At 36.2% G+C, this 13,245-nt stretch overlaps 1 protein-coding gene across 3 annotated transcripts in view; it reads right to left on the bottom strand.

The window, feature by feature from the left end:
• ikbke.S (inhibitor of nuclear factor kappa B kinase subunit epsilon S homeolog) overlaps positions 1-13,245 on the bottom strand; it is a 38,171-nt gene that overhangs the window by 19,429 nt on the left and 5,497 nt on the right. For 2 of the 3 annotated variants that reach the window (XM_041583882.1, XM_018249386.2), the window contains exons 3-11: positions 12,340-12,453; positions 8,851-8,991; positions 8,007-8,136; positions 7,132-7,313; positions 5,189-5,349; positions 3,444-3,554; positions 2,905-3,084; positions 842-1,038; positions 502-566 (exon numbers count right to left, since the gene is read on the bottom strand). In XM_041583882.1, coding sequence (XP_041439816.1) covers positions 502-566; positions 842-1,038; positions 2,905-3,084; positions 3,444-3,554; positions 5,189-5,349; positions 7,132-7,313; positions 8,007-8,136; positions 8,851-8,991; positions 12,340-12,426 — 1,254 coding nt within the window. In that variant the 5' untranslated portion in view covers positions 12,427-12,453. Of the gene's footprint in view, positions 1-501; positions 567-841; positions 1,039-2,904; positions 3,085-3,443; positions 3,555-5,188; positions 5,350-7,131; positions 7,314-7,966; positions 8,137-8,850; positions 8,992-12,339; positions 12,454-13,245 lie in introns of those variants that run through there. The other variant, XM_041583883.1, reaches the window with a different exon arrangement.

Here is a 13,245-nt window from a genome sequence, read left to right as displayed (position 1 = left end):
ATATGTATATACTGTATGTACTGACACCAACAATTCTGCCATACAGAACTTTTTAATGGCTTTTCAAATTAGCTTATTTTATTACAAACTAAGTACTTTTACAGTTTTAAGAAATATAGCAACTCTGGTGGTGTAAAGTTAGATTGGTTGCCTTGCAGCAGTGGGATTCTAGTTTTGATACCAGGACACTAGTTGGAAGGCTTTTGTACATTATGTACCCCCAGAGTTTTCCTCTGGGCAGTCTGGTTCCTCCTGCACTCAAAAAAACCAAAAAGAATATGAACTGGTGCCATATAAATTTGCCCATAGCGTGTGAATGTGGTAGGGACCTTATTACCTCTAAAAATCAATGGAAAATATGTTGGTCAGACCTCCTTTATTACTCTTTAATCGACATGCTTTCAATTTATTTTACATTTACATAAATCAATGGAAAATATGTTGGTCAGACCTCCTTTATTACTCTTTAATCGACATGCTTTCAATTTATTTTACATTTACCTTTGCAATGGAGCAGTCACCAACTAAATCAACCGAAGGCAGGAACCTAGGAAAGTCATTGGTGGCTGAAAAACAGAATTTAACAAATTAGGAAATTATCAGTTTGTTAGTAGTAGTAAGTTTACTAATATAATGAGCAGAATAAAATCTATACAAAGTTACAAAAGTTAACAAAGAGTCATTTTTTCTCACGGAGAAAAGAATCACAAAAAAGAGCACGGGCTTTTCAAACCCTCTATCATTAAAGGCAAACATGTAGTTCATAATGAAATGTTCTACCATGCTAGAGTTCATAAAGATTGCAGTTGTGCAAACAGACAGCTGTATACCCAGAACTTACGGTCTTTGTAGGTGGCTTCCACTATATTCTCACTCGTGCTGCTAATGAGTATGAATGGGTGCTGCTCCGTAGTCCTGTTGATGTGCTTCACTTGCAGCGTGGGCATCAATGGATAATGGTGGCCTTCATAGAAATACTTCTGGTTTTCAATTGCAACCCCAGTTTGTCTGAACACTGCTTCCATGAAGTTAACAACACTACAGGGAGCATGGAAAGCAGAAGAATTTAAAAATGACATAAAAAAAGAAAGGGGTAATATCTCCAAAGCATGATTGTTGCTTATGTGAAATTAGATCTACTTAAGAACATTGTACATTAAACATAATTTGTAATAATATTAATACTAAAATGTTTATTACCAGGGGTAACCAAAGGTTTTTCTTGCATTTAAGCCAGAGATGTACCTGGGCCTTACAGTAAAATTATTTGTTTATCTTTGGGAATAAGGTATTTTTCATAATGAAACTACTATTCAGTCTGGAAGCTTTATACCTTGTGGTTCCCGCAGCAGTGCTTTGCCCCTACTTTGAGAACTTTTTAGACTGAAATCTAAAGAATCTTTCATTAGCCATCAAAACTGACGACATACACAGCAAACCTTAGGTACTTTGTACTGATGGATGAATGTTAATACAAACAGACTGGCCCAAGGGCATGGTTCAACTAACAGTATTACAGCGGTATAGAAGCAAGATTATGAAGACACGGTTATTAGGGAATGTATGCATAAATTAGATTTACTTGGGGCAAACAGAGTGAAAGGAGTAGTTGACCTTTAAATTTACTATAAGCATGATGTAACCAGTGAAATGATGAGAAAATCTGCAAAGGGTTTTAATTAATTTATTTATTTTGTTGCTGCTTTTTAACTATTTGCTATTTGTAGCCTGCAATTTAAAATGCATACTAATCCCAAGGCTAGGTTTGTATTGTTATTAATATCTGCCATTGCAAACCATGCCTTGATTGATGAGGAAATGAGAATTTAGCCATATGATAATAGGCTTAGAGAGCTGCAACACAAAAAGATATATGATCCTACAACCCAGATTTATATACCAAGTTTGGGCAGAGATGGCCATGCTGAGGCATAACATAGAAAATAAATCTCCTGGAAATCACCCATTTTGTTTTAAAATGAACTTCCCCTTTTACATTTTCAAGAAACATTTAAACAGTAACACCAAAAAATAAAAGTGTATTAAATTTATGAAAATATAATGTACAGATTGTGCTACACTGGCACAACTGGTGTGTTTGCTTCGGAAGGACTACTATAGTTTATATAAACAAACTGCTGTGCATCCATGGGGGCAGCCATTCGAGGCACAGGTTGCATAGCAGATAAACAGATGCACATGTAGAATATCATTGTATGCTATCTGTATCAAGTAATCTATGTATTTTCTCCTTTTTAGCTTGAATGGCTGCCCCCATGGCTACACAGCAACTCATTTAGGTAAACTATCTCAGTGTTTCTAAAGCAAACAAATTACTTTTAGGGTCAGGGAACACAGGCAGATTCGGGGAGATTAGTTGCCCGGTGACAAACCCCTTCTTCGTGGCGACTGATCTCCCCGAACTGCCTCCCCACCGGCTAAAATGTAAATTGCCGGCGGGATGGCACTCGGAGTGATTAGTCTTCTGAAGTTGCCCACCCTTCACACAAAACTCACTACTGCAGTCAGAACTGTATAAGGAAAGGCAAAGGCCTACGACTATTGCACTATGCCCCATGCAGTAAGCAAAGTGCAGCCTTGTTAGCATTTTACATACTTCATGGGAATTGTTGAAAATCCACTATACCTTGATGAACCATTATATATGAAGCCTCTCTTTGAAACACCTTAAAATATATATTTTAAAATATCTGCACCTTAAATCTTACAAGTCAACAGATCTCACTCAGTCTTTCTCACTGTGCAGACCCAATTTAACTGATCTTAGAATCACACAGTAAATAGATATTTTATTTTTTCACATTTAGATTTCTTTATGATGTGTATGTAAAGTGATTGGTTGTGTGTTTGGGGGCTCTCTGCTATCAGCGGTGGGCTACTTACCTGCTACAATCATGTACATAAACCATGTGCATAGTGGCATGAGGCAGTGAGAAGACATGAACAACAATCCGTTCTAATACATTGTTGGTTTCTGCAAAGAATTTGTCAAAACCCCAGCACTTCTCTTCATCAGCTTCAAGTATATTGGGAAGTATATTTTCCAAGTGGATCTTTAACCCTCTGCAGAACAAGGTATGAAGAATTAATAACACATGATTATTTGATTTTGTAATACATTACCAATTGAATATCATTTATTAATAAATAAATGGAAAGAGTGCGGAATATGACAGATTGCAACGCACACTAGTTATCACTGACAGATCTGCTGTTTTCAGCATTTGAGAAGGAGGAGAGCACTCAAAAAAACAGATTAAGTGCAGTGATTAGCTTTTATTAAAGACTAATAGACAGATTAGCTGTTTATGGCAAGGTTCTGAAACATGGAAAAGCAAAGAAGCACCTAAAAGAAGAGACAGAGAAATCATAATTACATTTTTTCATTAACAGGAGATGTCAAATTGCAGTTTCATCCTTACACAGATAGGTGACAGCTAATGGGCAGTTCATAAATCCATTCAATTGGTCCCTTCTCCGTCCTCTGTATACCTGCAATAGCAGTTGGTGGTTTTTCTGTTATTATCTTGTGCCTGTTAAATGATAAGGGTGAGGGTTATTTGGATAATAAAATATCTTACATGAACCTTACTAATATTATTTTTACCCAGACATGCACAATTAATCTGCCCATAAAACACCATGGGAAGAATATTATTAAAACAGAAGCCAAAATGTGCTTTGATTTTTAAAGGAACAGTAACATCAAAAACTGAAAGTGTATCACAGTAATTAACATATACTGGACTGTTGCTTTGCACTGGTAAAAGTTATGTGTTTACTTCAGAAAGACTACTATAGTTTATATAAATAAGCTGCTGTGTAGCCATGTGGCAGCCATTTAAGATAGAGAAAAGGAGAAAAGGCACAGGATACAGCAGACAACAGATTATGCACCATTGTATTCTTTAGGGTTTATCTGTTATCTGCTATGCCATTTTCTGCGGGACAGTCCCGATATTAACAGCTCAGCCCACAGTCCTGGATTATTGTTAATAAGTCCAGAGTGTCTCTTTGCACTGACAAAGTCTCTGAAATGTAATTAAAATAAGAGGCTTTATGGCAGAGAGCCCAGAACACTCAGCACCTGTACTAAGATACATTTGTATAAGCAAAGATACAATTGTAACTATTTAAGATAGGCAGGTCTCTTAGGGAAACGGAGACTCACAACTTAAAGGGCAATTTCACCAACTCTTACAACACATAAAGCATGGCCCTAAAAATTTGAAATGTTCTTATTTTCATCACCTGCCAAATTGTGTAAAACAGACATGTTAATCAGGAGATGCGGCCATAAAATGGGCATGGTAAAAAAATTTAACTGGAATGGCTTCCCTCATGGCTACACAGCAGCTTGTTTATATAACCTATAGTTGTGTTTCTGAAGCAAACAGACCAGTTTTATCAGTGCAGGTAACAGTTTAAATTATAATTATTATTTATTATATATTAATTACTATAAAACACTTTCATTTTTTGGTTGTTACTGTTCCTTTAACTTTCATCAGGTATCTATTTAGGTCAGACTGGCCCTCGCTTTATGTAGGTGGCAGCAGGGTATATATATAGCTTTGCACACAATCATTTGGAAACCATTGGTTTTTAAATATCAAGGAAAGCAAGACTGTCAATATTTTAGAGAGCCATGAATGAATGAAATCAAGTTTATCCCCATGACAGTACACAGGGTGCAATGGGGCCTGCACCCATATATGATGTGTAAGTTAGGGGAAAGGACACCCCTGCCGACCGCCCAATGAATAAAGCACTGTGCCCAGTTTTTTGGCACTTTGCATCCTGCCCTACAGGTAGTAAATGACCAATAAGTACTTTATTTGCTTTAATTTACACCAATGTATTTCTAGCATTTCACAAATCAAACTAAAAGCACAAGTACTTATAACACTGAACGCTTAATTCCCCAAGAGAACAAGGAGAATGCATTCCAAGCAGTATAATTATAATGATGTACTACAGCTGCAGCCCAGTGCTGTACTGTACAAAATATTCTACCTACTGTATGTCTATGTGCATGTGGCCTTCTGTCAAGTCCATGTGCTCTCTTAGCAAGAATTCTATCTATGGAAGCATTTCTAAATTACGTTGGGAATATTTATAATTTCCCGTTTTCTCCCTGATATTTCTTTCCCAGCTAAACACTCACATTATGTCTTTGTTATGGCGGGGGCCTCCATATGGGATGAATGGGAGGCTGCCACAGGCTGCATGGTAAAGAGTTACTCCAATACTCCACAAATCAACGGTGACCCCATATGCCCTCTGTAGGGGTTTCTTTAGCACAGCTCTCTCGTAGATATCTGGATGCTGAAAACAAGCAGGTTTACTACCAACTCACCAAATCCAGTTTCTCACATCATTTGTAAAGTATTTATAGTATATAGTATTTATAGTTTTTAGAGGATCATTTTTAATGATCAGCTTTAATCTGTCTACTGCATGGCAAATAATGAAAGCAAATATTTGATTGCATGCGAGGTGTAAATATCATATCACTCATGGGGCTATACACCACAATCAGCTGTGAACCACATGCACACCAATGGAATTTTCTCCTTAGCCCAGTTGTTATCTGAAGAAGCCAGACCAGATACTGCTTGCAAAAGAGAGAAACTCAAAGCCCATCTATGCTTGTGGAGAGGTCTATATAATTCTAAAGCATTCTGTTGCTGTATACTATATATGCACCATGACATCAGTTAGTTAGGAATGCCTACAGCTTCTGTTCACAGCTGACATGGACTGGACCATATTTTTCAATATAACTGATGTATTGCTGAGGCAATATGACTGGCCTTATATTAAACAGTAAAATAGTTAATATATTTTAATGGAACACTTTTCGATAATTAATTAATAAAATGTAGTAACATTTACTTTTACCTATCTTATTTTGATTAACTTTGAAAAATATGCCCTAGAGGCTATATACTATAGTAAACTCACATTAAGGGCCTTATATTTTAAAATCTGAATTTTTCTGACAATTTTTTTTATAAAAAAAGTCCGGCCAAACTAGAATCCACAATTTGACCTTATTTATTATTATTTACAAAGAATTATTTTTATCGGATCAGTGATCAGTTACGATTCGAGGAAAAATCCGAATCGTAACCTGTTTTGGGATTTTTCCCCAGAATCGCTCAATTTTTTTCGGGCTTCTTCCAGAATTTTTCGGATTTTTGCCCTAAAAGTCCTAAATAGTTGGATTTTCAGGCTTATTCCAGTGCAGACCACAGAAACTTCCAAATACGATAGGGACCTCTCCTATTGACTTATATACAACCACGGTAGGTCTGATGTGCGAATTTTCAGATTCAGACTTTTTCCATCCTCTGGGTTGAATAAATCTTGAAAAATGTTAGTGTTCTCTTCGGATTTATATTAAAAAAACTGAATTTTTTTGAGTTTTTGGCATTAGGACTTTAATAAATAACCACCTGAATGTTTCCACCTGCCAAGGAATCTAATAGACAGTGGCTGATTTGCTGTGATCATCACATATTCTATAATGCATTATATAATTATATAATAATTGTACTTTATGCATTATCAGTCTGAAAAAAATTGCAGAACCATTCAAACTAAAGGGGCAGTTCACTCTTAAAAATATGTATTTCTAACATGGAGTTCATCGTCTCATTATTTATTTATTTATATAGTACCAGCAAGTATGGAATTAGGAGTCTAACTGTAGTTACTGAGCATTATGGTTTTACATTTTTTATGTGGTTTTTGAAATATTTAACTTTTTGTTTTGCAGCATTTAGGTTCTGATTTTCATCTGGATTTTAGGTCAAGCAGACACCAGTTTGCAAATTAGTATGAAAAACGATCCTGAAAAGACAGATAAGCAATTAAAAACAAATAAAAAAGAATAAAGGTCAAACTGAACTCTCACAATTGCATTTTTAGTTGCAGAATAGGAATGCTAATAATTCAAAAACACAAAACCATAAAATGAGGCTTATCCATCTATATTATACTAGAAGCTAATGTAAAGTTGAATGTCCCATTTCAATGGCATATTAGTATTTGCCAATACAGTCTTCAGTACATAAACTCCATATGTGTACAATATATGCCTACCAAGTATTCCTCTGTCCCATAAATAGATATGAACTTCTCGTCATCATCAAGTTCTCGGGCAGCACCAAAGTCTGTCAGTTTGTAGATGCTGCGCCCTTCCTCTCCAATCAGACGCATGATGTTCCCAGGTTTGATATCTCTATGCACAATACTGTTCTGGCGCAGATGGTTCATTCCTTCAACTAAAAGCACAAGATGCATGCGAGGGATTATACACTGACACTGACTGGTTAACATTAGATCAGTTTTAGGTGTTACAGAACACAGTTGAAAAGCACATCTCAATTACTCTGATTCATATTGGTAACAAAAAAAACACTTTATCCTTATTTTTTTTAAACTCCCATGAACTTGAAATTCGACCAAAATTCGACCAACAGCAATTTATTTAAAAAAAACAAATTTTTCAAATGGGATCGACCTGCAAACTTGAATTAGATTTTATTCGAGTTCTTTCTCTGAAAAAAAACTTGATTTTCAGGAAGGCTGCAAACAACTCCAAATTGATCCCAGGACGTCCCCCATAGGCTAAAACAGCAATTTGGCGGTTTAAGGTGGCGAATAGTCGACTATGAATTCTTAAAGGACCAGTACATGATACATTTCGAAAATCAAATTCTATTTTTTTTTTAAAAAAAAAACTCGAATCAAATTTTAACTATTCCCTTGTCGAATTTTCGAAACTCAAAAATTTGAATTTCAAAATTCGAATTCGAAATTTAAATTTTCACTTTGACCCTTGATAAATCTGCCCCTTAGTGTGATCTAGTAACAATTTCCAAACAACCGCAGAACAAATACATTAACTGGACATACTCATTTTGGAAATTTATACCATGTAACATGTTAGCATTGGGTCTCTCACAGTGTCTCACCAACACACTGCAACACAATGAGGAACTCTGCCTCACACAGGCCATAGGCATTTTCTGGATCCTCTAGTACAGAAAGCAAACTGCCACTGGAACAGTACTCCATAACAAGGACCTTCTGCTTACTGATGCCCTTGGAGAAAAAGAAAATATTATTAGGATCAGAGAGAAAATGACAAGGCCAATTGACTATTTGCACTGTACATACTAAAGTACACTTTGTGAAAACAAAAGACTTAAAATAGTTCCTATTGTATTTCAGTAACCGACATAACACAAAACAAGGTGATAGGGTGAAATTTATCCGGAGAGATGCGGAATAATTCTGTAGAAATGGATTGCACCCTATTTTCTACTCTATTTTCGCTTAAAAAAATATGCATATCCATGTAGTGGTTTATAAATAACGTTATACATACATTCATCATTTAGGATAGCAAACGAGAGAGGAACCCTGAGCCCCTGGAACCCATTATATGCAGGCACTAGTCAATTCTGTAGGAACTTCCCATCTCAGCACTGCAGAGGGTCCCCTGGGTTACTAACAGGTAATCACCCTTGATTATTTGAAGTGCATTGCCACCCTGGAAGATGGCTCCACAAAGCTAAAATAAAATAATAACTAAAAACTACGGTGAAAGAGAGCATCCAGTCTTTAAACTCTGTATTTATATTGGTTCAGTGGTTAGCACTGGGGAACCGAGTGTAATTTACTGTACCAAAAAATATTAAAGGCATTTATATAATAATATCATACAATTTAAATAATTTTATAATAAAACTGCTCTTTACAAGCACTGAGTTTGACCACATAGAAGTTGATAAGAAGACTATTTCAGTGACTTACTGTCTCTTCCACAGCGAAGAACTTGACTATATTGACATGGTTGAGCTTTCTCAGTATCTCAAATTCTCTCATCTGCACCTCCAGAGGCCGCAAGTAGCTGAGTTTATTAAACACCTTTACAGCCACTTCTTCTCCAGATTTCTGTAAAAACAAAGTTGAAAATCAACTATAAGAAGAAGTCACATCTAGACAAACAGCTTAAGAACCTAGATTCTAAAGTGGAAAGCAAGTGAGTGTTCTTTAAATGGAAATATTCATGATTACACCCCCTTCAGACCTGAGCTTATTTTGTTTAGCCTATGTATAAAATGTGTATAAACACTGTCTGAACGTCCAAACATATAATTTATTTTTATTTAATACACAGGCATGCTCAATTCCACAGATCGAAAGGAACCCAAGATACTCTTTGAATTGTAAGAATCAGTCTCTAACCCAATTTAGGCTGGCAGAGTCGTACAAACTCTCCCTCACCTTCTCCATTGTAAATGGTGGTTTCTGGTTCTCTGTTTTCTATAATAGGTGGTAAGCAGATTCTCTGAAAAGCAGAGGGTGCCAAGTAGGAGATGCTAATAACAACGTAGGATGCATAGTTAATTTTGTATAATGCCTACTAGGATGTATTTTCGTTCTATTTTTTTGGTTCTATTATAAATAATGGCAGGGCTGCAGCAATTCTGTGAAAAATGGGTTGTCTCATATTTATCAGTTCTCCTTTCATCTGTTTGTCTTATCACTTGCAAATATCAATGATCGGTTCTAGGCTGCACTGTTGCTGTAAATGTGTAATTTGTAGTAAGTCAGCTTGGCAGTGTATCATAATTTCCCATGATTCTTAATTTAAAATAAAAACTATTAAGAATTACAAAACGATGAAGACCCACAACAAATTTGCACAGTTGGGCTAAATTCAAGCCAAACTCAGGGGGTGGGAAAATACCTGGTGGGCCCTTGATTCCTCTCTGCCCTCCCTCCCTCAATCGAAGTAAATATAAGGATGGTGCATGAATGAGGAGGGAGGGGCTGGCGATGGGTAAGTGGATGGGCAGTGGGGGCCCTAGGTGTGTGGGGGCCCTTGGTCTCGCGGCCATGGTGGGCCTCAAACACCCAAGTCCCATCCTGGCTGTACTGCTATTATAAATGATAATTTACTGATCCAGTGCTAACTGATACACAAGTTAAAAGTACACACAGTCAGGTAAAGCGGAGTATCACATAGGTGTATTAAATGGATTCTATCTAGATGTTCATTTGTTTGTAGAAGAAAAATACATTCTTATATGGATTGTTATAGCAACTTCTACCAAACCCTGCGCCTTCAATAAGTAAGAAATATGCGTAAGAAAACAAATGCACCAATAATGACTTGGGTTGGTTTATGTTAATTTATCTTGTTTTTAATTGATTGTGTTTTTATCTTTAAACTGTATGGATTTATTAAGCAAAGTAGCAACTAGATGCAGGTAACATACAAAAAAACTACACTATAACATGATTCATTGTGTCTGTGTTACCAAAGTAATTCAAGGTGCCTATTACATTAAACTGCCCATACCCCTATCTGTGAAATGTCCCCAAAGTTTTAGGGAGCTTTTGTTTGCACAGTCATCTGTGCTTTAAGGATTGTAAAGATCTATATGTCATTCAGTAATGGTTTTTAAGGAGCTACTAAGAACTTTATGTAACAATACCTAATTAAAAAGAATGCACAACGGTTGATAAAAAGAAAAATGGTGTAACTATGTACTTTTTTTTACCATCCCAGCACTGCAAATCATTGTTTTGACAGCACTCTAAAAGAGAAGTAACAATATTGCATTAAAAATAAGATGTTTTGCTTCCAAATGCTTCATCTCTTCACCATGACTTTTATCATGCGATTATATATTTAGGAATGGGCTACTAATCTCATAGTAACCTCATTTCATGCAACCTCAACCTCATTTTCCTGTTTCTCTAAAAAACTATTGGGTTAATGTAATAAAAACCTTTTAACAGAAAAATATTCGCAATGCGAAAACTTATGCCTTTGCTTTAACAAACTTTCCTTTGAGTGAAACCTGGAAACTGTTTAGCAGCTTCTTCTGACAGTGGAAAATTTGCAAATTTTATAGCTTGCTCCCAGTGCACAGTGAATGTAGTCAGTGTCGGACTGGTCCACTGGGATACCAGGAAAACTCCCGGTGGGACCAGGTATCAGTGGGCCTCTTGCTTTAAACCATTTGGCCAATTTCATGGTCATTCTCTATTTCTTTATGAGAAAAAAGGGCTTAATAATGGAAGACGTATAGTAAGTAGATATAAAAGACTATGAGAATAAAGACGTTGAGTGAGGAGAGGAGGAATAATCGTTTGGAAAGTGGCCCCACGGTCAAAGGTTTTCTGGTGGGCCCCTGGCATCCCAGACCGACACTGAGAAGCACATTTATTAAAGGAGGTATTTCAAATTCATGTGAGGTTTTTTTAAACTCTATTAAATTCAAAAATACTTGAAATTTGACTGGGGGGTTATTTATAAAAAAAAATTGAATATCTACAACTTGGACGTATATTCCAAAAATTCTAATCAAATGCAACTAAACTCGATTCCAGTTTTTTCTCTGAAAAAAAACTTGAATGTCAGAAAGGCTACTAACGCTCAAATTGGTCCGTGCACCTCTCCCATTGACTTATACATAAACTCGGCAGGTTTTAGGTGGCGAATAGTCGAATTTGAGTTCATAAAGGGCCAGAGTGTGAAAAATCTTGAAATTCGAATATAAATTTGAATCGAGTTTGGATAATTCACAATTCGAATTTGAGAGTTTTCACCATAAAATCTTTTTGAAATTGTGTATTTGCAAATCGACCCTTAATAAATCTGCCCCTGAATGTAATAAAAGCTCTTACTGAAAAAGTTATGTTTGCACCTTAAAGCATTTCTTAAAAGTGTCCAATGCGCAATTAAAATTTGCAATGTAAAATGCCCAATTAAAATCCGCAATGAAATAACAGTTTAAAGGACGTCAACCCAAAAAATGTTTTTGCCTAATAAAAGAAAGCACAATTATCAGCAACTTTCCAATGTGAATTTATTAAAACATATTAGTGCTTTAAAATATTTTTATAAATGTAAATGCTATTAAAAGCAACATTTGCTTAACTCCTGGGTGTTACTTTTTAAACCGTGTTGCAAAAGCCATTCTCTTTGCATCTTTTATTACATTTCCTCCCAAAATGTCCAAAAAGTGGAAAAAACTATTCCTAGGTTAAACCTAGGTTAGCCTGCCTGAAAGCACCATATAAATAATGCCAGAATCCCTTGTGACTAAGATCTATATGAACAGTTATCCTTTAAAAAAGGAAATATTGGTCGAACTCTAAAATGTAATGTGTTGTTTGTTTCTGAGTATTCTTTTAATTTACTCTATATTGCTGTAGCATTAGATATTCATAAGTTTGCATCAGTAATCTACAACATTGCTGCAATGCAATATATCACATTCTCACCTTATTCCATGCCTTGTACACACTGGCAGTGGCTCCTTGTCCTAATAAATAATCCAGCTCCCATAGGTAATTAGGGGTGCTCTGCATTTTCCACTGATGTAGCAGCTAAAGACTCTATGATAAATGAAGGAAATAGCTTATGATGTTATTCAGATTTTTTAGGATCAGATAGGGTCAACAAAGCTGAGATAAGCAGAGCAGCAGCATTCTGCAGACTGGCAGAAAGTAGTTAGCGATGGGCGAATTTGGGCAGTTTCGCTTCGCTGAAAAATCCCCGAATTTCCCATGAAATTCGCAAAACGGCGCCGGTGTCTCGTTTTTGATGCTGGCATCCATTTTTGATGCCAGCGTCCGTTTTGGAAAATGCGGCAGCGTCAAAAAACGTGAATTCGCGCCTGACGAATAAATTTGCCCATCACTAATAGTAGTAGAACAAGATGTCAACCCATAAGGCTATTAGGGGGGTTATATTTACTGAACACTCAGGTGGCTTCCAGGTACTCATTCCTGATCGAGAGGATTATAAAAAACAACAAATAAGTTGCCAGTTCCGAGGTGGGAAATTAAACGGTGAATCCAAAGGGAATATCTTAATTGACTTTGACATTACTTACTATTTATCCTTCATATTCCCTCGCTAGGAACAACCAGAAACCAAACTGCATCAAAGTATCACTCAAAGATTGACCATATTTACAGTAAAGGAACCTTGAATTGCTTCATTGATGTAATATATACCTTGTATTCTAGGTGCAGTTCAGTCGTTGGCAGAATTATGTTTGAACCCAGTTTAATACAACAGCAAATGCAGCAAGAACAAAACAACGTGTCGGCACATATGGACTGATTTTGATCTATCATCTCCTTGTCAGGAAAATTAACAGCAGAAAACGTTTACTCGCATTT

The sequence above is a fragment of the Xenopus laevis genome, chromosome 2S, assembly GCF_017654675.1.
Source record: "Xenopus laevis strain J_2021 chromosome 2S, Xenopus_laevis_v10.1, whole genome shotgun sequence".
NCBI lineage: Eukaryota > Metazoa > Chordata > Amphibia > Anura > Pipidae > Xenopus > Xenopus laevis.
Note: the sequence above shows the minus strand (reverse complement) of the source record. Positions and strands in the feature narration are given on the sequence as shown.